This window comes from Macaca fascicularis, chromosome 2 (genome assembly GCF_037993035.2).
Source record: "Macaca fascicularis isolate 582-1 chromosome 2, T2T-MFA8v1.1".
In the NCBI taxonomy this organism is placed as follows: Eukaryota; Metazoa; Chordata; class Mammalia; order Primates; family Cercopithecidae; genus Macaca; species Macaca fascicularis.
The window spans coordinates 158232881-158259643 of record NC_088376.1 but is presented as its reverse complement, the minus strand read 5'-3'; the positions used below and the strand labels follow the sequence as shown (position 1 = coordinate 158259643).

The following is a 26763-nucleotide window of genomic DNA, read 5'->3' as shown; positions in this document are numbered from 1 at the left end:
TTCTATTTTGAACACTTCTTCCTGGAAATGTTTTTACATCCAATCTCCCCACCCAACATGAGATTTCATCTGCTGGGTGGAGGCGGTCCACTCCATGGCTGTCATCCAGCCAGATGTAAGGTCCATCTGTTGTCCTGCCACAAGCTGATGGGATGGGCTGTTTCCATTTTGTTTCAGGAGTGACCTGGCTCCCTGATGTCATGATATTTCTCTATTTCAAATGCGCTCATTCCGTCATTCATTGGTGGTTGAGTGCTACTATGCTGTGGAGCTGTTCTGGGGAAACTTGTCAGTGAGGTGCTACTGTGCTCCTTAGAACCCAGCTTCTCATCTCACTCACCCTAGAGCAGCAGTCCCCACATTTTTGGCACCAGTGACCGGTTTCATGGAAAACAATTTTTCCATGGACCAGCAAGGTGGCGGTCTCGGGGAGATGGTCTAGGAATGAAGCTGTTCCACCTCAGATCATCAGGCATTAGATTCTCATAAGGACCACGTAACCTAGATCCCTCGCGTGTGCAGTTCACAATAGGGTCCATACTTCTACGAGAATCTAATGCCACCGCTGATGTGACAGGAGGTGGAGCTCAGCTGTGCAGCCCGGTTCCTAACTGCACCTCCTGCTATGCAGCCCGGTTCCTAATAGACCACAAACCAGTAGGGTTGGAGACTCCTGCCCCAGAGGTATTCTGACCCAGAGCACTGAAGATGAAATGAATGTGGCAACAGCTAGTACATATTCACAAACTGGGCTTCCCCTATTGCCATAAGGCACAAGTGAATTCAAGTCTTCTGGACTTAAAAATAGAAATAAGTGGATAGTGACATCTTTTTTTTTTTTTTTTTCTTTTTGAGATGGAGTCTCGCTCTGTCACCCAGGCTGGAGTGCAGTGGCGGGATCTCGGCTCACTGCAACCTCTGCCTCCTGGGTTGAAGCGATTCTTCTGCCTCAGACTCCTGAGAAGCTGGGACTACAGGCGTGCACCACCACACCCAGCTAATTTTTGCATTTTTAGTAGAGACAGAGTTTCACCATATTGGCCAAGCTGGCCTCGAACTCCTGACCTCATGATCCTCCCACCTTGGCCTCCCAAAGTGCTGGGATTATAGGCATGATGAGCCACAGTGCCCAGCTGCCAGTGGCTTCTTAAAAACTCTTGTGTTCCCTTGTGGGAAATTGTATCTAGCCATGCCAATCTTTTCCTATCTTATTTGCTGCCTTATCCATTCATCTATTCAACAGACATTTGCTGAACCCTGCACTGTTCAGGACACGGTTCTGGCACCTAAGGCACTGGCAGTCTGATTAAAGAAAGAGACATGCAAACAGGTTGTGCGAATTCATTGCCAGATGTGGTGGCTCACGCCTGTAATCCTAGCACTTTGGGAGGCCGAGGTGGGTGGATTGCTTGAGCCTAGGAATTTGAGACCAGCCTCGGCAACATGGCAAAAGTCCATCTCTACAAAGAATACAAAAATTAGCTGGATATAGTGGCAAGGACCTGTAGTCCCACCTACTTGGGAGATGAGGTGGGAGGATCACTTGAGCCCAGGAGGTCAAGGCGGCAGTGAGACCTGATTGTACCACTGCACTCCAGCCTGAGTGACAGAGCAAGGCTTTGTCTCTAAAAACAAACAAACAAAAAAAGAATTAATCATGATGCCTGCATGATGGAAGGAAGCTAAGAAACCTATGAGAGGGATTGAGAGGGGTATCTACTTTGATTTTATAGGTAGCTTTGAAAGTCTGGTAAAGACATTTTCTGTGAGACACCAAACACATTGTGTGTGTGTGTGTGTGTGTGTGTGTGTGTGTGTGTATGCATGCACACGCAGCAGAGAACATAGAGACTTGCTAATGTATAGCTTGAACTGCAGTGATTTAGAGAACACACACTCCTCTATCCTCTATTTATACACAGGTTTGAGCCTTGATTTGAGGTGTCAGTGCTCCAGCACTGATGGCCAGAAGATGTCACTGTTAACCCATCAGAATCCAGCCTAAAGGGCTATGGCCCAAGAAGCTCCAGGATCCACTCATCAGAGGCCTGATGGTGCAAATACTGCCAAGAAAGGGCTTCACCGGGTCTCAGCAACAAGCCCAAAGGCAAACTAAGGTTTCCTTATGCTGCTTCTTGGGTCCTTACTTGGTCAACATAAGGTGGCTGGTGCCTGTGTCAGCACACTTGGTAAATCTTTAACAGCTATTGTTAATGCTAGCCTGTAAGTGAAACGATTATAAAATTGCTGACTTGGAAACAGAGGAAGTGGCGCAGGCCAGCCAGAAGCAAAGGTGATAGGGCCATTGTTGAGATACTCTTCACAGGGAACACCACAGCACCATGCCCATCCTCTGCCTATCTTGTATCATCCCCTGTCAGCAGCACAGCACCCCAACACACATGGATGTTAGCCCAACCCCCTTCCCACATGAAGATAGGCTCAACTCCCCATTTCTTTTTTTTTTTTTGAGACGGATGTTGCCCAGGCTGCAGTGGTGTAATGGCGTGATCTCAGCTCACTGCAACCTCCGCTCCACCGAGTCAAGAGATTATCCTGCCTCAGCCTCCCAAGTAGCTGGGATTACAGGCAAGTGCCATCACACCCAGCTAATTTTGTACTTGTTGTAGAGATGGGGTTTCTCCGTGTTGGTCAGGCTGGTCTTGAACTCCTGACCTCAGGTGATCCGCCCATCTTGGCCTCCCAAAGTGCTGAGATTACAGGCGTGAGTCACTGCTCCCGGTTCAACTCCCCATTTCTAAGAGGTGCAAGGAACCCTCTGCATTAAAGCAGATAAGATGGCATGAGGAAGCATCATCTCTTTGTAGCAATGTGGCAGTCTGGCACGGCATTGAGACATGCTGTGTGCTAGTCACACATCAGGACCTAGGCCCAACAGAGAGTTGGCCCTCCCCTTCAAAACCCATCACAGGTCTCACCTGGAGAGCTAATGATGAGCACCTGAGAACTCTGTATCCAGACCTAAAAAAGTCAGAGGGTCTGAAGCTCAGGATAAGAGTGCTGCCCTGAAATATATTTTTATCTGTGATGAACAAGTCCTCCAATGGGAAGTCCTGATAGAGAAAACTGGCATGTCACCTCGCCCCAGTATGTGATTTTTATTAGATTCCAGTAACATCCATTGACATCTATCACCAACAAGGTGTTGACTGAATAGGCAAACTGGCCATCCACGATGGCCTTTATATCATTAGTTTTTCTGGTGATTGCAAGTTGCAGCAGCCTTTTTATAAGTCAGGGTGCGTGGTACTCTGGACCTGAATTAATTTTATTTTAAAGCAGTATTCTTGGACTACATTCTTTGAGCAGTTTTTCCCTCAAACTAAATGAATTTAAGCCTCATCTTAAAGGTTAGTAGCATTAGATTTCTGCTCTCAAACACTGCATGAGACCTTTAAAACCAGAACTCATTAATTCAACAACAACCTGGACCAAATACAAGAGCAGATGCTGACGGCTTACAAAGGGCCTCTATATCCACTGCTTTCCTTAACTCTTAGAATAAATATCCAATAGAGGATCACCATACCCATATCTCAGAAGAGGAAACTGAGGCTCAGAGAAACAAAGTAACTTGCCCAAGGGGATACACGATCAGTGAGGCAGAGTCAGGCTTTGACTCTGGCCTCAGCTGCCTCTGAAAGATATAAGCCTGACTCTATGCCTGTACTTCCACTTTAAAAGATTAGCAGACAATAGATAAAGCTTTGGGAATTAAAACAATAATTTTTCTAACTTCCTTTAAGTGGAAAAAAAAAGAAAAGGCACTGCTACCACAGGCACTCCATTCTCTCTTCCTTTGAATTTAATTGGCCAGACCAGCATGCACCAGTCAAAGATAATGCTATTATTCCAAGGAGATAATGTATTCAATCTTGCCACGAGCAAAATAACAAGAACCAGTTACCCTCAGTTTAGAATGGTCACGCCTAAGCAGAGAGAGAGAGCAAGAGAGAGAGAGAGCGAGAAAGAGAGAGACAGAGCACCAGGCAGAGTCCCAGGATGGGGCACAGAACCCCAGGCGAAGCTGTGGCTACCTCGGCAGGAGTGGTCCATCTTGTTGAACTGAAAGTATCCCGACTTGCACTGGCACAGGGCAACGCCATCCAGGTCAGTGCAGATGGAGGTGTCTTTGTCACATTCGGGACTCTTCCGCTTGCACAAGCTGCCCGCTGGAATGGAAAAACAAGACGGTGAAATAAAACAAAACCTCCTCCACTTCAAAGCTCGTGTGTCTGCATGAACTTTCTATTTCAAGAGGCTGAGAACAGTTTTCCAGAAAGTCTCCACAGAGCAACACTCCTCTCAGGAGTCCATCTGCACTGCCTTCTGCCACTCCTTCTCTGATCAGCCGCAGGCTGTGCACCAGCCTTCCCCATTGAAAACACCCTCACGGCGGGCCACGGACCAACTGAAAAACCAAATTGGAATCAACAGGGCCCTGTTCCCTCCTCTGGTGCTCACTGCAAATACAGCCCTTAATGACCCGGTATCTTCCAAAGGACTGCAGAGGAAGGATCAGCACAACCAGAAAATACGGCCAAGTTCTTAGGAAGCCGAGACTCAAGCTAAGAACAGGAGTGCAGGCCACACCTATCTCAGGTGGAAGTGCATCTCAGCTCTGCGTCTCTGCATGGCCTAAAAAGGGACCTAGCACCACTCCCTGTGGCAGGGTGGCTTGCTGTCCTGACAGCGTGCTGCCTACATCACCCTGCCCACTGGTGAGGAGGAGGGGTCTGAAAGACAATCTACTTGCCCTGGGCTGCAGTGTAATTCTGTTTATCAGGCAGTCTCCCCCACTCCACTGATGGGTTCTTGAGGCTTCTTCATCTCTGGGTCTCCAGTGCCTTGCACAGGGATTGGTTGGTACACATGGCAGCCTGTCACTGACCAGGCAGAGAGAAACAGAGGCAGGCAGAGAAGGAGCCCATCTTTCAGGCTTGCTACCTCATTCACTTTAGGGCCTTATTCATTTTATGGATGACAAAGAATCATTTCATTATTATCAGAAAGCATTTCCTATGGGGCATATGGCCCTCTGTGAAGTTGTCTACAGCAGACACAATAAGGGTACATAGGCCTACTGTGTATATGGGGTACACAGAGAATGGAACAAAAATAGGAAACCAACTGGATAGTGGATAGTACCTTATTTACACCCATGTGCAGGGCAAGGCAAGCTAGATACTTGCTGCTGTTATTGAGGGGCAAGCTCAAGTTCAGAATGGGAAGAAAGATGCAAGAGGAAGGGCCATGTAGCTATTGTGCAGGGAGGAATGACTGCCAATTTTCCAGCCATGGTCTCCCATTTCCCACCCAAAGGAGGAAGCCAACCTATTCAGAAGCCAGGTACCCCTTTTAAAAGTGCAAAACTGCCCCTGCCCAGGCAGGTTTTGGTGACATGAGCTGCCACCCCACATGGGGTTCCTCACATCTGCCCCCTTTTGTGAGTCCTGAGAGCTCAGGGCCGGTGGACAGCCTGGTCACACGAGGTAAGCTTAGGACACAACTCTAGTTCTCAAAGCTGAATTTCCTGCCTTTATCAGTGGAAGCTGGCGTGCTCAACCAGAACCACATTTGTGTGTGCGATAGAATTTCCTTTGTTTATTGTAAAAAGTTTGTATTTAAGGGAGAAAAATTAAAAATGGAAAATCTCACCAGGCAAACACTGCGAAGCTGGCACCAGGGAGGTAATGAACTTCCACAATCCCTCATCTCCACTCTTTGAAGGCTTTGCCAGTCCTCAAGCCTTAATATAAAGAAATTCCTCCAGGGCAGAAACCTGTCCAGGCTGACACTTGCCTTGTCCAGCGGCCAGCCAGAGTCGCCTGGCCTGATTAGATATTTTCTGGAAGCCAATGCCACGTCTTCCTTCCACCCTGCCCATTAATCCAGCCCGTTGGCAAAAAGGACACTCTGCTGCAGCAACTGTGCCCTGCACAGAAGCAGATCTACGCAAAAGCATGGGACACGGGGCCCGCCTCTGCAGTGGAGGAGTCGCTACCCTGCAAATTCTCAAAGAATATTCTACCATAAATCCATCCAATAGGACCACATAGAACCCCATTTTCATGTAAAGCCCGGCGATGTGATTTTGCTACATTCACAATTCCCATGGTCTTTCCTGGGCATAACATCCGCCAACACAGACAATGAGACTCTAAGTAAATCTAAAGCTGAGACATTCCATGGGGGATTTCCAAAGACTAAACCTCTGGAGACGACAAGAGCTGCACTTCTTTGAAAGGCAAGGAAGTGGATGTTTTACGAAGTGAAGACAGAAAACCCTCCTTTCCAACGGCAGTGTCCAGAGTAGCCCAGCACTGCCCACGTGCTGGAAACACCCAGATGTCAGAAGCTGTCAAGGCCACCTCTCTAGCACTCAGAAAGGTTAGCATGAGACCAGGCTGGTCTTGGCAAAACCTGAAGAAGACCTGGGAGGAAAAACAGGGAAACAAGCCTGTTTTTCTCAGTTGACATGCATAGCTGTCTTTGTTCTCATGGGCTCTGAAAGGAGAAGTAAATAGGAACTTCAGCAAGGCAGCAAGGGTGAGAGGTACTTTCCCATAAACCATATACAAGCAGTTGGAAGAATGGGAGTCAGAGGGTGGGTAGGGCTGCCATGAGCAGGCTCTTTCAAATCCAAATGACTGGCATTTGAATTGTAAAGGCACGAATGCATTTATGGGGCACAAAAAGTAACCTGGTACAATATTGATCACATAGAATGTACTCCATAAATTTTAGTGAACTGAAAGGTGACTTTCCTACTGCAGTGGGGAGGACAACTTGGTACCCTTGAATCCGTGGCAAGAGAAACAAAAAAGTAAAACCACAGAGTCTCAAAGTTTCGAGCATGATATAATGGGGCATGACCATGATATAATGGGGCATGACCTTTCTACCTCACTCCCCCATCAATAGTAACTTCAACTTCAGAGGTTTAGCTTTTTTTTTTTTTTTTTTCAAATTAATAACTAGCCTTAAATGGGCCAAGCTCCAGCTCTTATCCTAGAATGAAGGGCTAACAATCTGGCTCCCAAGCTCTGTAATATACAGGCCCACTCCAGAAAGCTCTCTTGACCGGCAGTTACGGAACCCAGGCCCACTGGGAATGTCAATGTCATGGATCTAGCAGCAGACTGTTACAATCTGATATCTTCTACTCATGTCCAGCATCTGAATGCCAGATGGGAGGTTTAGACTAGATTCTCCATCCTTTGCCAGCCCTACTTGTGCAGTAAAATGAGCTAACTTTGATCATATAGCATGTGGCAACAGGGACAAGCCCCCTTTGCAAAGAAGTACTTTAGATTCCAGTTGAGTTTTCCTGTCCTGGAGGTGAAACTTCCCCTCCAAGACCCAAACTTCCCTTTTGAACTTGTCTCTAATCCTTTCTTCATTTGCCTCACACCAGAGGCACTATAGAAGCTTTTGACAAAACAGACAAAGCAAGAATGAGAAAAGGAAAATAACTGTTTATGGCGCCACTGTGGGCATTCTGGCCTCCATTCTTCTGGTCTCGTTTCTGTGCATTTATAATGTGCAAACAAACACAAACAATGGGTAATAACGCACATGGGTTTGTTTTGTGTTTTTTTTTTAACCTAATAATGTATCATGATGAAGGTTTTGGTGGTGGTTGTTTATTTTGCTTTTTGAGGCAGGGTCTCACTCTGTGGCCCAGGCTGGGGTGCAGCGATGCAATCATAGCCTCGAACTCCTGGGCTTAAGGGCACCTCAGCCTCCCATAGTGCTGGGATTACAGATGTGAGCCACTGCTTCTGGCCAGATGAAGGTTTTTTTGGATCATTGACAAGCATGTACATTCTATTTCCCCAAAGAGAGCTGGAACTTTTCAAGGGAAAAAGAGTGATTTCTGCTTTGTCACATCAGCTCCTATACCCCTCCCCCTCCCACATCAACACTGGATAAAAAAATAGAAGGAGTTGCATGCCAAGGACCAGGTGTCTTCAAGGCTTGTGTACAGGACTCTGGGTGTGTGTGTGCATGTGTCTGTACATGCATGCACACACAAAGGAAGACGCATGTGCACAAAGGTCTTTGACTTAACACCCATGCCAAAAATAGGCTCTGTGAGGGCCTTTCCTTGGTCTGAGCCCTGGATGCCTTGCATTTCCATCTTAGGTCTTGCCTAACAATATGGGTAGGGTCCTCCCAGAGGGCTGCCCTCTTACCTCTGAAGATCCGCCTCTGAGATCCCAAGAGCTGGCAGATCTCGGCAGAGGACTTGCAGGAGTTGACACATTTCTGCATCCTATCAGCCAGGTCAAACAGCGTCACATTGGAGGCCAGGGAAAAGGTTGTTTGCAGTGAGATCACCACCGCGTTGGACTCCCTATAGGCAAAGTTTGTGGGTTTCTAATAGCCCTGAAATGACACGTAGGTCCCAAGGCTTTTGGAAATGAGTGTCATCACCATTCTCCAGCGACAGAACGGGAGAGCACGAAGGTCAGTGACCTTGTCCCTGGATCGCCCCATGGCTGGGTGAAAACAGCCCGGTTTTGTTGCTATCACCCACGTTAGAACAGCCTCCCCTTTCTACAGACTAGTTCACAAGCAAATGTAATCTGTTACTTACCTAGAGGCGTGAACTGTAGATCGGATGTAACTAGGTAACGCTGAAAAACACATATTTAACTGAAAGGAAGAACAAGTCTGTCGTTAACTGTGAGTTAGACAAAAGCCTTGGACCTAGAACCAGTTTCCTATTTTCAGGATAAAACAGGCATTTTCCAGCCATCAAGTTATCAGCAGGCGGCTTTGCACAGAAGTGGTGTCCTTTTTTTGTTCCCCTCTTAAATGCCTTTCTGTTGTTCCACGAGTACAAAGAGAAAGAGGCAGAGAGTAAATCAGTGGGGAAAATCTTGGCAGGAAATGATGTTCAGAATAGCACCCTTGGATGCAAAACATCTTCAAAGGAGCAGCTCTCTTCTAAGGCCCAGGGTTTCAAACAACTCAGAGGCAACTGTTTATTTGGACTTTGCATAGTGAACGAGCTGCATTGGAAAGGCTCCTTTTGCTACCCTAGCTCTGACAGGCCCTACATAGACGCCTTATAATCTACAATGAGTTGACCTAACTCAAAGACAGGTCTTCTTCAAAAAGGCTCTCCGTGAGAAATTACATTACGTGGGTCAAGAGCCCTTTTGTTGAGAGCAAATTAAGAGCTACTCTCCCAATGTTTGCCTTGTGCCCTTGGAGACAGTAGAAAATCCCTCTACAGCATGAAATATCAGGCCTGCTTCCCTGCTGCCCTGCACAATAGGAGCTACCGAGACTCCCTTCCCAGAGTGGAGGGTCTCAGTACTGGGCCCAGTGCAGACGCACCTGTCTACATGCCACTCTATAGAAGATGGGGGCAAACATGGGACATTATCAAACCCTTTCTGGCTTCCTATGACATCATTTTATAGCCTAATAGCAATGATTTATTACTGTTGTTTTATTATTAACCTGTTTTTCCAGGTTTGGTAAACAGAATAACATCTCGGGAAAGACCATGTGAGTGGCTTTCCCAGCCAATGATTCATTAATCTTCACTCGTTCTTGGGGACAGGTGCGTCACATCACCAGTAAATTATACATTGATACTGGGCAAAAAATAGCAAGTCAAATGAGTCACTGAGCGCCATGTAATGTGAAGGACTGCACTTCTGCATAGGGTTCTAAACTCCTAAACTGTCTTAGCAGGAGATATCCACCTGCAGCACGACCAAGGGGCAGCTATGGCGAAGGGACAAGGCGTAGGATTAGTAGACATAAAATTCTGCTGTGTAGTAAAGAATTTAACCTTGGCCCCAGGGAAGTCAGGCCTTTGCTCTTAGATCCTGGGAGGCCATCTCTAAGCCCTCGGAATGTGCTGTCTAATAAAAACTTCTTTGTTTACCTGGGGGTGCTGGGCCATGCCAGAGTCCAACAATGTGATTTATGGTGGGGTTGGGTAACATGGTATCAGCTCAACCTCTAGAGGGGCTAGAGATTGAGGTCAGCCACATGACAAAGCCCCAGTCAAGGCTCTGGAGAGCTTCCATGGTTGGCAGAACTCCCTGCATACTGGACACACTGTTGCCAGGAGGAGTTAACACTGTGCATGACTCCTCAGCGGGAGGACAGCTGGAAGCTCTGTGTTTGGAACTCTCCCGGACTCTCTGCCCTCTCTGCCCCGTGCATCTCTTTCCTTGGCTGATTTAAACCTGTTGACTTGCACTGTAATAAACTGTAGCTGCAAATATAATTGCTTTTAGTAAGCTCTGTGACTCCTCTAGTGAATATTGAAACTAAGGGTGATCTTGGGGATGCCTGAACTTGAAGTTGGTATCAGTAGTGAGGGTGGGTTAATGCACTGCTCCCCAACTTTGCACCTGCTGTGAGTGGACTCAGGCAATGTCATTCACTTCCAGACCTCCCGGGTTTCTCTCTGTAGACGTGCTGGCAATGCCTGTCACAGGAGTGCGCCATCTGACATCATCCCTATCATGAAGGGAATGCTCAGGAGATAGAGAAATAGAACTGGATCCACATTTTACATAAATAAAGTCCAAAGTCCCATAGAAATGTATAATTCCTGGCTAATATACTAACCCCTATCCACAAAGAACAAGTAACATTGAGATTGGAAATCAATTCATCTCTAAAGTTTTTTAATGGTAAATTTCAATTTTCTGAACCTAGGGTTTAAAAACTCACTGTATAGACGAGTCAAATCTCTGACTCAGATAGCAGTTGAGAAGCAAAGTTTATTATATGAGCTTCATTTTCCTCTCTTCTTTCTTCCTCTCCATTTTCCTTTTTAGTTGTTGCTGTTTTGGGGGGTTTCTTTTGTTTTTCAGACACGGTCTCGCTCTGTCACCCAGGCTGGAGCGCAGTGGTTTGATCACAGCTCACCACAGCCTCAACCTCCGGGGCTCACATGGTCCTCCCACCTCAGTCTCCTGAGTAGCTGGGACCACACGTGCATGCCACCAACCCTAGCTAATTTTTGTCTTTTTTGTAGAGACGGGGTCTTGCCATGCTGCCCAGGATGGCATTTTTCTTTTCTTTTCTTTTTTTTTAATGTCTGATCAAAAGCAGGCAAAGAGGGAAAGAAGCAGAATCAAAGGCCCCTCAGTCATCTATATAGTGAGTTCTCAAACCCTAGGGCATCAGGATTAACTGTTGCACCTTTGGCATTCCTTTGAGGAAAGAGTATCATTCCCCCGAGCTCCAAAATACAAGGGGAAAGTCACACAGCCTGTCAACAGCAGATGGGACCGTAAGATTTTCTGGGTCCTTCTTCCTCACCAACAGCTCCTGCTGGTGCCTGTCATCTGCATGTCTGTGACTATGAGTTTGCACATGGAAAAGAAACACCAAGGTGCAGATAAAGACTGTGCATGAGGACACATCTGAAGAAACTCTTCTACTGGGCACCCACACCTTGCTTCCATTTCTGAAAGGCTTTTTATTTTACCGTGAAGTTTTCCTTCCAAATATAACAAAAGTGAAGAGCCCAGGAGATAGAGCTGACCCCTAGGCAGTTCCCTCTTGGAATAAAATCTGTTCTAGGAAACAAAAGACTAGTAGAAAGATGCCATTCAGGACACTTACCGTTTTGGTGATCTCATTTTCAACTCCTTGTAGGTCTGAATGTTTTTCCACAGTAGTATTAAGAAAAGTTCTCTTTAATTTAAACTCCGTCACAAAGGTTCTAACTGAAAATGAGAACGTAACTTGTTAGATTACACAACAGAAGAACCTACACAAGGCTGTGTGTTTGTAAATCTCTGGGGTGTCTGGCTTTACTCTGCCTCACAGGACAATCTCTGTGCATTTCTTTCTCCTTATGGGTGGAGACCTGCTCTCCCTCTTCTAGGTTTTTCTCTAGCAAAGTGAGCATCTACTGGACAGTGCTAAAGGCTTAGACTGAGCAAACTTTTGAGAGAGAGAAACTCCAAAGAGCCTTTTGTGTATGTGCAAGGCTGCTAAGAGAAGGACCCTTTGCAATGTCCCTAGGATGGCCTCCCACATAATAGATGCCCAAGAAAGCTGCTACAAAGAAGAAAAACGAACAGGTCTAAACAATGTCATCCTAGGTGGAGGGAGGGAGATGTGTTAGACACTAAAAATGCTCCTCAGGCCTCATCAGGCTTTCGACAGAAGAAAGCTCTTGTCCTCCGAGGTCTCCAACTGAGTCATGCCCTCCACTTCAAGGGGGTGCTTCAGGTTTCTCTTGTCCTTAGAGCCACCCCCATCCAAAACCCCATTCCGCTTGGTCAGAGGAAATTCCCATTTTATCATTGATAAAGGGGGCAACTTCCTAAGAAAGTTCACCCAGGCTCCCAAGGGCCACCACTGGCATTGGAGCATATGCGTGTCCATCTTCAAAGCTCTTCTTTCCCCTATAACCTCTGTGCCCTGAGGAATCTGATATCCTAAGGACACCCAAGGGGCTTGAGAGAAAGAAAGGTGCCAAGCATTTGTCTTGGGCCTATACTCCATGGGGCTGCCAACTCCGTGATTAGAAGCCACATAATGAAAACAGCCCATATTCAAGACACTGTTGGGTTCGGAAATGAAAAAAAGCAGCCTCATTTTCAAGGCCCATTTCACTCAAAAAATAAAATTCCAGTTAACATCAATTTGTGCTGATTGGGCCAGAGGAGAATGGGACTTACAAATGGGCAGGCAACCAAAATTTAGTATGGCGTGTTTTATTGCTGGCTCTTATCTTCCTTGATATTAAATGCTTATCTTTCCCTCCAGATGGAAAAAAAAAAAAAAACTCAAGACACAGAAGTCCATGAAGCTGCTCTTTCCCCAAAAGCTTGCATGCTGAATTGAGAAAAAGACCCACAAATGAGCCAGGGAAAACATTTAACATCTTACACTTACTGTCTAAAGCGCTTAATCCTTACTTAACATCTTTTTGCTTGTTCTACAGTTCAGTGAAGCCAGCTGCTTAGGACTCTTTCTGAGCAGCAGGGAGCTCTCTGAAAACATTCTTGGCCAAATGAAAGCATTTCAGCATGCTCTAATTTGCATGTTCCTCTGAGGTTTATGAACAATGAAGCTAAATGACTTGAAAAGGGAAAGATGATTGTGAATGCCATAGTGCTGTCCTCCTCCTGAGCCATGCTACCTGTGGGACCCTCTGCACACAGGCTTCCAGAACTACGGTCCCGCTTCTTCATTTTTCCATCTCACATGTCTAGGTTGATACCCAGACTCTCTGTATAGAAATTCATATTGCAAATGTCAGGTTCATAGGTCTATTCTGAGTCAGGACAGTAAATGTGGCCTCTGCTTTCTGTGTGAATATAAAGATATATCGGTTTCATTCCAAACCCTGCACTCACTCCAGGCAGGGTTTTTTGTTGTTGTTGTTGTTCTTAAAGACACTTATTACACCTTTATGCCTGCAGTTACAGCACCTGGCTTTAAGTAGAATTTTTACTTACAATTGAAATGTTGATTTCCATATGTTATCTAAATGATTTTTTTGGGAAAGAGCCATAATTATTACTTTGCACTCAGAGCAGTTTATTGTTTTCAATGCTTTCAATTCTGGTCCGAGAGTTTGAAGACTAAAGTTAAATGATACCTCCCATCTGGACAGCTCTTTACCATTTTCAAAGCTTGCTCAAATATATTACTTTATTTGATCTTCACAATAATCTTGAGTGGGAAGCAGGACCAATGGTAATCTGATTTTACAGATGAGGAAATTAGGGCTCAGGAGCCATGTGCTATAGGTAGTGGCCCTTGAGCTGGAAGCAAATCTTTTGAGTCCTGGGCAAATATACTTTCCCCACAATCCTTAAAAACAAAATCATTTCCAGCTTCTCTGTTCTTAAACTGAAAACTCCTGGCTATTTCTTTTTTTTTTTTTTTTTTTGTGACGGAGTCTCGCTCTGTCGCCCAGGCTGGAGTGCAGTGGCCGGATCTCAGCTCACTGCAAGCTCCGCCTCCCGGGTTTACGCCATTCTCCTGCCTCAGCCTCCCGAGTAGCTGGGACTACAGGCGCCCGCCACCTCGCCCGGCTAGTTTTTTGTATTTTTTTGTAGAGACGGGGTTTCACTGTGTTAGCCAGGATGGTCTCGATCTCCTGACCTCGTGATCCGCCCGTCTCGGCCTCCCAAAGTGCTGGGATTACAGGCTTGAGCCACCGCGCCCGGCCTGAAAACTCCTGGCTATTTCTTAGGGTGTGGCTAAATAGTTTACTAAAACGCAAGTGCATTATTAGAATAAAAGAAATTCTTTTTATTTTTTTTATTTTTTATTTTTTGAGACTGAGTCTTGCTGTATGGCCCAGGCTGGAGTGCAGTGGTGCAATCTCGACTCATTACAACCTTCGCCTCCCGGGTTCAAGCAATTCTCATGCCTCAACCTCCCAAGTAGCTAGGACTACTTGGGTGTGTAACACCATGCCTGGCTAATTTTTGTAATTTTAGTAGAGTCAGGGTTTGAGCATGTTGACCAGGCTGGTCTTGAATTCCCGATCTCAAGGGTTCAGCCCGCCTCGGCCTCCCAAAGTGTTGGGATTACAGGCATCAGCCACTGCGCCAGGCCAGAATGAGAGAAATTCTTGATTTTGACTGATGTCTCTATTTCTAGATCCTTCTTTTTGAAATAATGTTTTGACTTGATCTTTGTATTTTAAACAAATTTCAAAATTCTACCATGATTTTCGTAGGGTACTTCTTAAAAATTCCCTTCAGCCCACAGCTAATAGCACTTTCAAAGGATACAGACATTTGCTCTCTCAAAAACACTGAGCGCTTTTTGTGTGTTAAGTGTCACACTGGGCAATTTAAGACAATTGAAAGATGAGTTATTTTATCTGCCAGTTTCCTTACTGAGCTTAGAAATTCTGTATCTGGCCAGGCACAGTGGCTCACACCTGTAATCCCAGTACTTTGGGAGGTCAAGGCAGGCAGATCACTTGAGGTTAGGAGTTCGAGAGCATGGCCAACGTGGCGAAGCCCCTTCTATACTAAAACTACAAAAATCAGCCAGGCATGGTGGTGCACACTTGTAACCCCAGGTATGCGGAGGCTGAGGCATGAAAATCGCTTGAACCTGGGAGGTAGAGGTTGCAGAGAGCTGAGATGGTGCCACTGCACTGCAGCCTGGGCAACAGAGTGAGACTCTGTCTCAAAAAAAAAAAAAAAAAAAGAAAAAAAAAAAAACTCTGTATCTTTCATTTCTAACTTCTTCAATAAGTTATGCATTAAACTTGATATTCTAACAAGGGTCACACCCTGCAAGCAAGAAAGCTCCTGAAATTAACACATTATGGTGTAATAGAAAGAGCTGTGGGCTGGAAACTAGGCTTCCCACCAACGCGTTAAGTAAGCTTGGCCACTCAGCACCTTGTGAGGGCCTTGGCTTTGGTTTGGTTTGTTTGTTTGCTTTTTAACTTGTAAAATGGAGATTATTTTCAAAATCAAACAGCTTCATGAATCTATCAAATTAGCGAACAAAATATGACAAATTGTGCGATACAATTAGGATAGCAGCTTACTCAGAACGCATCTGCCTGTGAGCAAGAGCACGAAGGTCACTTTTAAAAACCGAAAGAATGTGTGAATGTGGTAGGACAATCAGAGTTTTACTCTCCTTTTCTTTCTTTCTTTTTTCTTTTTTTACTATGTAGTCAGAATAATCCTTTTGATTTTTTTTTTTCCTAGCTCCAGGGTGGAGTGGTTAAGCAAATAATATTATACACAAATGATGGCATAATATGCATTCATTAAGATGTTTGTACAATGTTTTTAACAACATAGGAAAATGTTTAAGATATAAAGTTTATACAAATGTCCTATGATTTCAACTATGTAAAAATATACTGCACATCAAAACCATAACGCAAAGTAGGGTGCTTTATCTCCAGGTAGTAGAATAACGGACAATAGCTTCCACTTTTTTCTATATTCCTTAAGTTTGTACCTTGGACAACTACTGATTTTGATTAGGAAGAAAAATAACAAACGTTACCTTGTAAAATATATTATGGTACAGAATAAAGTCCGAAATAGACCAAGTCTCTTACCCAAATTGCATATCCCTTTTTCCAACTGGTACCCAACCGGGCATTTGCAGATAAAGGATCCCTGAGTATTGTTGCATGTGGCCGTGGATGGGCAGGGGTTCGACAGGCATTCATCCACATCTGTAGAGGAGAAAAGAAGACCATCTTGAATCTGTAGCAAACAGCAAAACCATAACCCAGTATAGCAAGTACTTAGTAAGGGCCAAATGTGCTAGGTGTGGTGAGACCCCAAAGGATAAATATGAGAACACCCTTGCCCTCAGGGGGCTTGCCATCTATTGAGGGTGGAGGTGGCCATATAAACAACTGTAAATACAAGACAAGATTTGCATATACGGGGAAAACAGCAAATTTTAATGGAGGGGAGAATTAAAGACTGTTTCACATAACATCTGGACTACAACTGGAAGGACTTTAATCAATAGATTAGGGCGGCAGCAGGCGGATTCCAGGCTGAGGCATCAGCACAGTAAAGTCCAGGGGCAGGAACAGGGTCCAGTGTGGCAGAAGTGTCGGGAACAGACACAGATCAGGAAGTCTGTCAGTGCCACACTACAGTCCATGCCACACTACAGTTCCTGACATTCTCCTGCAGATCACAACCTACAAGCGTGCTAACTCTCGAGTAAGCAGGGTATTAACTAAAACAGTGTATTCGTCCACATTTTGGAGGAAAAAGGAGTTTATTGGGTAGCCTAATGTGCTACTATAGTGTAGACCACTGGGCATTACTTTTTCTCTTACCTACACTGCAATCATCCCCTTGCCAGGAAGGCGGGCACCTGCAGTGGTAGCCACGGCTGGTGTTGTCTGCGATGCATTCGCCATCATGAAGACAAGGGTTTGTGGCACAGCTGTTGACTGCAAACACATTCCAGGAGTAAAGCAGTTAACCACACAGGAAATGTAAAGGCGGCTCTAGGTAAATATTTAATTCTCCCAGCTAATATTTGATTCTTACTTATTTTTGTTTACTTGCCCTGAAAGGCAACATTACAAAACTAAAATGGGTTTCCCAGAGGTGCAGTGGGACTGCGTCCTGGTACTAGTTTGTGTTCAGATATAAATGTTAGACAATGGGATCTCTGAATGCAAGAACTGATTCTAATCAAATGCAGCTTACAGGTCACTCCATTCAGGATTGATGATTATATCGCTTTGGTGACACTTAGAAAATTCAACTTGAATCAATGTCAACTGAAAGCACACTTTAGGGGGGAAAAGGATCTCTGATCAACTCATCCCCCTGCTAGAAGATTTACTCTGTGTGCGTGTGTGCACACGTGCCCTGTCCTTTCTCTTGGGCTGGCATGGGGATGGTTTGCTTATGAGCCTCCAGTCCAGGTTGATTGTGGTTGACGGGTTGGAACTGTACTGCTCACTGAGCTTTCTGCTCCAGCCACTACAAAGCATCATCTCTTCTTTCCTTCTTCCCTAAGACGCCAGTTTCCATTTCACTCCTTCTCCAACAGCAGTTTTCCTTTCCCGTGTCTGGACAAGCCAAAAGTGTAATTTTGAACATGACATGAAAAGATGCATCATCCTACTTCCTTCTACTGTTCCTTAAATGACAAAGGATTATTGGGCTGACTTTACTTTCCTGGTACCAGCAACTTCAACATGGCTATAAAAACAACCCTAAGTGTGATATAAAGGAGCCCTGGCCGTGCAGTCACTGTGGGAAAAGGTTAGTTCACCATCTTTTCATTTACATGTCTCCCCACTCCCATTTATCAACTAGCCACACACTCTTTGGGAGACAAAGGAGCTTGGGCTTCCCTGGATCAAGAGAAACCCAGTGATACCAAGAAGCCCCCTGGTGACTGGGGAGCCCCTGACTCAAGAGACTCTGAGATCTAATCCAGAAGCAGATACCCAGTTGATCCCTGTCCAGCCAGGCCATCTAAGCTTCTTTACTTGAGTTTCTCCACCCTGCAATCCTGCTTCACTACCCTCCTCTGACCTCTGAGGAGTTAAAGGCATGCTTGAAAAGCTCTTACAACTACAGGACACTAAAAGCTGCAATTGTACCATCTACTGATGTGACACACGGCCAATGCATCCTTTCCTCTTTATTCAGGAAGCATTATGCAACACAGGGGTGAGAAAATTAGGCCTACCCATGACCTTCTTTTACACTTTAAGTGTTTAAACAGGAAGCATTTTAGGTCACAAAACAGAGGCTATTTCAAATGCCAGCCATTTCTACAAATTCACATGAACCCCGAGCCCCATGTAGCTCTCAGTGCTGGACTGGGCCTTGCAGTTAACATGTGCTTGCGTGACTGTGTTTTACCTGAGGCTGAAGAGGACAGTGTTGTTGGTGACTGTGTGCTGCTCTGAACAGCAAAGGTGGCAGATTTGGAAGCCAAGACTTCAGCTGTGGAAACAACTGTGGTTTGGGGAGAAGGAGATGTTCCGAGGGAATGTGAAGCTGGGCTGTACTCTGCTGTAACGCCAAGTTTTGTGGTCAATTCTTTTGCTGATGTGGGTATACTGGTCAGAGGGATCAATCCAGTGGTAGCATCTACATTCGCTTGGTTCCTTTCTGTGCTGATGCCACCTTCCGTTGAGATCTGAGGAACTAGAATTTCAGGATGGGTCAGCGAGAGCTGTTTTCCAGCTGTAGTCTGTATGGCTGTAAGACCAGTGACCAGAGATGCTGTGCTTGACAGGGTGCCAGGAGTGGTCCTAAGAGGATGAGAGGTCTTCAGAATGGTGGTGGTGAAAGCTAGAGACATTTGTGCTAAGTTGGTGCTTGTGGCTAGAAGGGTTTGCTCTGTGGAGGACTCTGTTAAGGATGGAGGCAAAGGAGAGCTCGTTGTTATAGCTTTGGTGGACTCTGTGGGCAGAGACACCAGGCTTGGTGACTTTGATTCTGTAATGACTTTCTCTTGGTGTGGGGTGCTCCAGTTCTTAAGGTCTGCAGTTTGACTACTATGGAGCATTGTCATAAATGATGTCATAGTTGATGTCTGAACTGAAGTCACAGGAGTCTCCGTTACCCTGGGCAGGACTAGGGTAGAAGATGACTGTGGTAAGGTTGTTTGTGAGACAGAAAGGGGGGCAGATGTAGATGTTGTTAAGGATACTGGTAAAGGTGATGGTGAGGAAGACAATAGTGTGAATGCATCAGAGGTAGACTTTAGTAGATGCACAGAGGCCCCAGTTGATGGCAAAATTGATGAAAATAAATGGTGGGTTTGTGACACAGAGGGCAGAGGCAAAGGAGGTCCTGAAGAAGAAGAAGAAGAAGAGGAGGAGGAGGAGGAAGAGGAGGAGGGGGAAGAAGAGGAGGAGTCACTAACAAACTCAGCATCAGTGTCCAGAACAACCGAAGTGTTTGGCATATTAATGGTGGGTGTGTAGGATGGAAGGTTGGATGTATGCAGAACTGGCGACTCAGTAGAAGGCTGAGCATATTCCCCGTCATAGGATGAGATGTTACTTCTCTCAGTCTGAGTATGAGAAAAGGAGGAATAGTCTGAATGTGAAGAGTTTGAGATCTTAATATAAGAAGTTGAGCTCTCCACGATGTCTGAGGATGAACTGTTATCTGTAATGGACAGTAATGCCCGTTCTCCTTTGGTGAAAGTAGATGACAGGTAGGTGTGGTCTGTGTGGTCACTGGAAGTCCTTTGTTCAGTAGCTGTGCCACTCACTTGACCGTAGCTAATCCCAGTGACTGTAAAGGGAAAAGCCAAAGTTAGGTCAAATAAAAGAACAACAAATCTCTGAAATATACACTATCAAACAGACTTTCAGTGTCCTGGAACTCAATGAATTCAAGTGGGTGAAACACTTGCTTTGGAGAGGTGGCTTTCAATGGTGAGCACTCTGAACAAAGACATTGTGGGCAGGCAGGAGTGGTCAGTGTCTCCTCTGAGCAGACTGACCTTCTGACAGAAGCAGTGGTAGTGGCAGTGGAAATGGTAACAAAAGAGAAGTGGGGACTAAGAGTCTAAAAATGGAGAGGAGTTCCAAATTCCCTCCACATGCCTTTTTCGATAAAAGCAAACTGCTATCTGAAAAGCTCTTAAGACCCCAAATAGAATAACTGTTATGTCTAAATGAAAAAATGAAAACCTTCCCAACTTGCCATTCTGTAGAATGAGATATTTCTTTCCTAGGAGATTGACCTCAGCCACAAGTGGTTAGTCTCTTATTTTAAGTCTCCCAGCAGACACTATCCCAAATTCCTTAGGTGAGTGTGTGTGGAGGGCTGGGGGTGGGAATTGGGGAGGGGTGTTCACCTTCCTGACGTGGGAGAACCTAGAAAGTTCTCTCCATAAAGAGCTTATAAGGCACTTTCTGGCTTGACAGCTAACTGAATCATCCCAGGACTGTGAGTAAATTAATAGATGAGCTGAAGGGATGTGTTAAAAGAGACTGTGGAAGACATCCCACCTCCTAGGGCACTGGAGGCAGCCAGTGACCGTGAGACCAGGCCCATGTCGTCCGTCACGTTCACGTGCAGAGAGGCGCTCTCTGTTCCTTGGGGCATGGTCGCTGCATGGCTGCCCGCTTCCCCAGAAGTCATGCTCATGCTGGTGTTGGTGAGGGTGATAGACCGCAGTGTGCGTTCCCCGTTTCCAGTGACAGTAGCCAAGGTGTGGGTGCCGGGAGAGGGCACCCCAGAAGTCCTGTCCTCTGCATTGGTGGAACTGTTACCAAGCGCTTGGCCCGGCTCTTGGCTGTCTTCCAAGGCTAAAAGTAGAGCGAAAGAGGATGGCTGAAAAATGCAGGGCTGCAGCAACAGGATTGTGCACCAAGCCTCACTTCCTGGGCCATGGGAGCCAAGACACTTCCCTGTACTCTTAGGGTCTTTATCTGAGATGTCTGTTGCTCTTGTAAACATGGCTCAGTGATTGAAACCTCAAGAGGAATTGTGGATCAGCACATCTGTTCAGGCACCCTGGATTTATAGGAGGGTACATTACTTTAGTAATAGGATTGATACTGGATTTTTGCTCAGTGATACATAATAAATAGAGTTTATGTCAGAGAAATTGGTAGTGGTGGTGAGGAGGTAAACAGTGGGTGAAAGACTAATAACCCTACTGGGGCTTTAGACATTTGCACAAGGCCCAGGAGGAAGGCCATAGTCCTCCTTGGAAGGATCTTCCTTCTGGAAGGACCAGGAATACATGAATGGCCACAGGGCCGGTCATTCCAGAGCATTAGTACAATGGCAAAGAAATAGCCTGGGGTTGGGGGTGAAAGGTGGGCTTGTTTTTTGTCTTCTTTCATTTTTTAAAATGCATGTGTTTTATTCCATTGATGGGGATGGAATAGGGAAGATGACACATGAATAAATGTTCTTTTCATTCTCTTTTGGGTATATGTTTATGCTACAAATCTAAAGGGTCTTAGAACTAATCTTAGATTGTTAGATTATCAGATAAACCCTTCTTTTCAGAAATGATGAAAATGAGGTCCAATTCTCCTTGGCCTAAATCCTTCCTAATCTGGCTGTACAAAAACAAAACAAAACAAAACAAACAAACAAACAAACAGGCTCTTTTCTGGTTCTTATTCACATTCCCAGCCCAGACTGGTTGTCAGTACCCCACGGCCATGCTTTGATGGAAAACAGTGTAAAGCTGAGTGTTGGCTAAATTCATTTTGGGATAGGTTTGAAACGACAAGAGACAGGAATGAGCATGGGCCACGAGCATCACTGAGAAAGCCAGAAGCCAGAGAGGGATGCAACTCAAGCCAGGCTGAAGGGCTCGAGACCTGTGGAGAGCCAACCAGGAGAGGCTCAAGAGCAGGATCTGAGTATGATTTCTCTGGGCAAAGAGAAAAAGGCCTTGGATAGGGAGATCCTAAACTCTCTGCTAAATGAAATTTAGGCCAATGACCACATCAGGGTTACAGGCTCAACAAGGTAGAGAGAGAGTCAGACATGAAATGGAGGGGCTGAATCTGAATGCAAAAAAGGCAGCGGGTCAAGAACTCTAAAAGGCTGGAGTCCAGAACCCGTCAGCTTTGGGTGACTCTGAGGGAACGAGATAAAGCATTGTGTTAACCCACAGTGAGATGGTTTCAGGAATGTGGCTACTTTCTATCTAGCTCTTTGTAACTGAACTCCAAGATCTGATCACACTGAAATCATATTTTCCTCTTGAACCAACTGAGCATTAATTGTAGAGAAGAGGGTACTGAAGAGATGTAAAAGGGAAAGGCTATGAAACTCAAGATCCTGGTTTGAGAAGGTGGAAGTCCTGACCCCCACAGTAGTGAGGGTGAAAAACGATTCCTTTTGCTTAGGAGACAGATAATGCGTTTTCCAGGCACAGACATAAAAGAGCATAAATATCCCCCGCTCGTACGTGTGATATTCTTTCATGATAAATGCATGCTTTTCCACATCACATGAGTATTAATAAATGCTAATCTTCCTCATCAATTAGGATTCTCATATGGGGGAAATGAAGCTATTACTAGTGACTTGAGAAGTAAGAATTTAAACCTATTCAAAGCTTAAATGATAAGCTAATACATTTTTGAATATACTTTAGTCAGAATATACTTTACATTGATAAAAGACTTCTGAGAATTGTTTTAAAAAATTATCCCAAAGCATTATTAAAAAGAAACATCAAAAGAAAAATTTTCTCAAATTGTCAAATTGGACTTCTTCAAATTTAAAAACTTTTGTGCTACAAATGATTCCATCAAGAAAGAGAAAAGACAACCCACAGGAGAATGTCTGCAAATTATATATTTGATAAAGGACTGTATCCAGATTATGCAAAGAACTTTTTTTTTTTTTTGAGACAGAGTGTCTCTGTCACCCAGGCTAGAGTGCAGTGGCACGATCTCAGCTCACTGCAACCTCCGCCTCACAGGTTCAAGCGATTCTCCTGCCTCAGCCTCCCGAATAGCTGGGATTATAGGCATGTGCCACTGTGTCTGGCTAATTTCTGTATTTTTAGTAGAGACAGGGTTTTGCCATGTTGGCCAGGCTGGTCTTGAACTTCTGACCTTAAGTGATTCGCCCGCCGCAGCCTGCTAAACTGCTGGAATTACAGGTGTGAGCCACCACAGCCAGCCACAAAGAACTCTTACAATTTAATAATAAAGAGTCAACCCAATTTTAATAGTCAAAAGGTTGGAATAGACATATTCAAAGAGGACATACAAGTGGCCAAGAAGCACATGAAAAGATGCTCAGCATTATTAGTCAACTGGGAAATACAAGTCAAAACCACAATGAGATGCCTTCACCCCCACTCAGATGGCTATAATCAGAAAAGATGGATAATTACAAGTGTTGGTAAAGATGTAGCAACATTAGAACACTTGTACACTGCTGGTGGGAAAATAAAATGATGCAGCCACTTTGGAAACAAGTTCGGCAGTTCCTCAGAAGGTTAAAAATAGAACAGCCACAGCCACATAACCTGGCCCTTCCTAAAGAATTGAAAATTTACGACCACATATACACTTGCACCCGAACGTTCACCAAAGCATTACTCATCATAGTCAAAAGGTGGGAACAACCTAAACATCCATCAATCGATGACAATTGATAAACGAAGTGTGGCATATCCCTGCCATGGCATATTAGTAAGCCACGAAAAGGAACGAAGTTGTGATACAACATGAATGAACCCTGAAAACATGACACTAAGGGAAAGACACAAAGGACCACATATTGTATGATTTCATTTACAGGAAATGTCTCGAATGGACAAATCTACAGAGACAGAAAACACAGGAGTGATTGCCAGGGACTGGAAGAGGGGAGAATGGGAGGTGACTGCTGATGAGTTTGGAGTTTCTTTGTGGGGTGATGGAAATGTTCCGGAATTAGACAGTGGTGATGCTGCACAACTTTGTGACTACACTAAAAATCACTGAATTGTGTACTTTAAATGGGCAAATACTATGGAATGTGAAATACCTCAATAAAGCTGTTTTTTTAAAAAGAGAGAATTTATCTGAATGAATGCGCCGACAACTACTAACAAGAAGGTGAGATTTTCACCTTCCAGAAGCTCTGTGACTGAGGCAGGTATGGAGTTATGGGTTGGCCACAGGGAATGAGAGGATGTGGACAGAGAAGTCCCTGAGCTATGTGTGGGAAGAGGAAGTGGCAAGAACAGCTTCTCAGAGATGTACCAGAAAAAACTGGGGGATATATAGGTGTATCTGTATCAACCAGCCAGAATAAGGGCCTGGGAAATAAGGAAGAAAGGTGGAGGGGCCTGAGGAGTTCTTTCATTCACTCATGCTTTTTTACGGGGGGGCGGGGGGAGAGTTTCACTTTGATTGCCCAGACTGGAGTGCAGTGGTGTGATCTCAGCTCACTGCAACCTCCACCTCCTGGGTTCAAACAATTCTCCTGCCTCAGCCTCCCAAGTAGCTGGGATTACAGGTGCCCGCCACCACACCTGGCTAATTTTTTGTATTGTTAGTAGAGATGGGGTTTCATCAAGTTGGTCAGTCTGGTCTCAAACTCCTGACCTCAGGTGATCCACCCGCCTCGACCTCCCAAAGTGCTGGGATTACAGGCGTGAGCCACCATGCCTGGCCCTCATGCATGGTTTTAATATGCCACGGATTTCATAAGCATTGTGAGTCCCTCTCTCCTCCATGGGGCACAGTTGCATGCAATGGAAAAACTCACTCGAACGTTCTCCACGTGGTGCTGATGAATTCAAGCTTTCCGAGGAAGATGTAGATGAAGACTCTGAATAATTCCTATCTCCCAACGCTGTGTGACTTCCTCCAGACTGTACAGTAGAGTCTGAGAAATGGGTCAACACTGATGCATTCACACCTTCAGGGTATGAAGCAGAGCTTCCTGTCACATCTGCAGATGTTGTGCTGTTGGTCAAGAGCCAGTGTTCAGTGCTCGCTCCACCTCTTGTGGGTGCGACTGACCTAGACACAGTCTCGGTCTGAGACATGGGACTTCCATTTTGCACGTCAGAGCTGCTGGCAAGCTGATGTTCTCCAAAGGCTGTAAGATATCATAGGAAAAAAGGCCATGACATAGATATGAAAGAGATCCCTTGGCAACAAAGAAGTGAGACCTCTCTAGGGAAAGATTCTTTGCCAAGGAACCTGGTATGGTGTTTATTAAATGTATTATGCATTATCATATTCTAAATAATTATTTCAAAACTCTTGGGTGGCAGCAAGGTAGCAATACAAAAAAAGATAACTTGCTGAATAGGGGACCTTTGAAACAGCATGTGCAAGTAGCAGAGTAACCTATAGGCTTGAGTGTTTCATTCTCTTTCCCATAGAAAGTGTTTGAGAGAGTGAGTGTGTGGTTACATACAACAAATACAATGCACATAAACATAGCGCACAGTCAGAGCACTTTCCTAAAGCCGTTCTCATATGAATAAAGGTTATTCTAATACCAAAGTATAGCAGAAACAAAAATCAATTATAAGGATCAAGCTAAACCACGAATTTGGGAACAATATTTACGTCTGCACATTTATGTGGAAAGACAATGTGTACACAAAATAACTGAAGCTAGTTTAAAGAGTGGGCCAGGCTGGGCACAGTGGCTCATGCCTGTAATCCCAGCACTTTGGGAGGGCAAGGCGGGAGGATTGCTTAGGGCCAGAGCCCAAGGCCAGCCTGGGCAACATTGCAAGACTCCATCTCTACAAAAAACAGAAAAGTTAGCTGGGTGGAGTGGCATGCACCTGTAGTCCTAGCTACTCCGGAGGCTGAGGTGAGAGATCATCTGAGCCTGGGGAGGTTGAGGCTGCAGTGCGCCGTGATCATGCCACTGCACTCTAGCCTGGGTGACAGAGCCAGATGTTGTCTTCAAAACAAAATAAAACATAAAGAGCAGGCCAGCTCTCAGCTTGAAGACCATGCTGTAGAGTGAAAAGAAGATGGAACTGAGAACGCTGAGGCTAAGGTCTCAACTCTACTGAGTGAGCCAGATGGCCAGGCACCCATTACTTAAATCCTCAGAGCCATAGTTTTCTCATCTATAAGAAAGCAGGAGGAATGACACCTGTCTGACTAACTTCACAATGTTCTCATAAGAGTGACCATGAAAATGCAATAGTGCCATTAAAAAGCATACTTTTCTCTGGAGATTACAAATGGTCTTGAAGAGATCCCCTAAGAAAATTCAACAATTTACAAATGTCCCTAATAGATCAAGTAAAGATGGAATACTTACTTGGGGAATCATTTTGCCAATGCAAAGATGTACGTCCAAATTCATTTTCTGTAGATGGTTCAATGAATTCCCCATCCCCTGGATTCCCAGTTACTGTACTGTTTCTTCTTGATTCCACGGCAGAGGGTGAAAGATGGACTGAAGCTGAAGTCGTGGCAATTTTGGAGTCCTTAGGGAAACCTTCTGTCTTGCTCACAGGTCCCAGACTGACCGTCAAAGATCGGAGTGTTCTCGGGCCACCATCAGTGAACACCGTGGCAGCGTGCATTGTCTTTGTCTGACGGACTGAGGAGCTCTGGAGGCCAGTGGAGCTGTTAAGCTTCTCTGTACTTTCAGAAGCTACAACGGAAAAAGATACGCTTCAAAATTACTCAGGAGTGTAAGAAAATCACTGTATTAGAGATACAAATGATGTTTCTTACATTTTGGTGGATACATCTAAATACCATGGACCTAATATAGATACAAACATATCTATACACACACATGTGACCAGGACACATGCCCTCACTCTCCCCTT

The 26763-nt window shown here is 45.1% G+C and overlaps 1 protein-coding gene across 2 annotated transcripts in view; it reads right to left on the bottom strand.

Annotated features, from left to right (window-relative positions):
- Positions 1–26763, bottom strand: part of HEG1 (heart development protein with EGF like domains 1) — an 89255-nt gene that overhangs the window by 27470 nt on the left and 35022 nt on the right. For both annotated transcript variants that reach the window (XM_065539121.2, XM_065539122.1), the window contains exons 4-13: positions 26244–26582; positions 24714–25049; positions 20483–20782; positions 18372–19760; positions 16820–16936; positions 16076–16195; positions 11632–11735; positions 8624–8682; positions 8220–8380; positions 4059–4193 (exon numbers count right to left, since the gene is read on the bottom strand). In XM_065539121.2, coding sequence (XP_065395193.1) covers positions 4059–4193; positions 8220–8380; positions 8624–8682; positions 11632–11735; positions 16076–16195; positions 16820–16936; positions 18372–19760; positions 20483–20782; positions 24714–25049; positions 26244–26582 — 3060 coding nt within the window. The remainder of the gene's footprint in view (positions 1–4058; positions 4194–8219; positions 8381–8623; positions 8683–11631; positions 11736–16075; positions 16196–16819; positions 16937–18371; positions 19761–20482; positions 20783–24713; positions 25050–26243; positions 26583–26763) is intronic.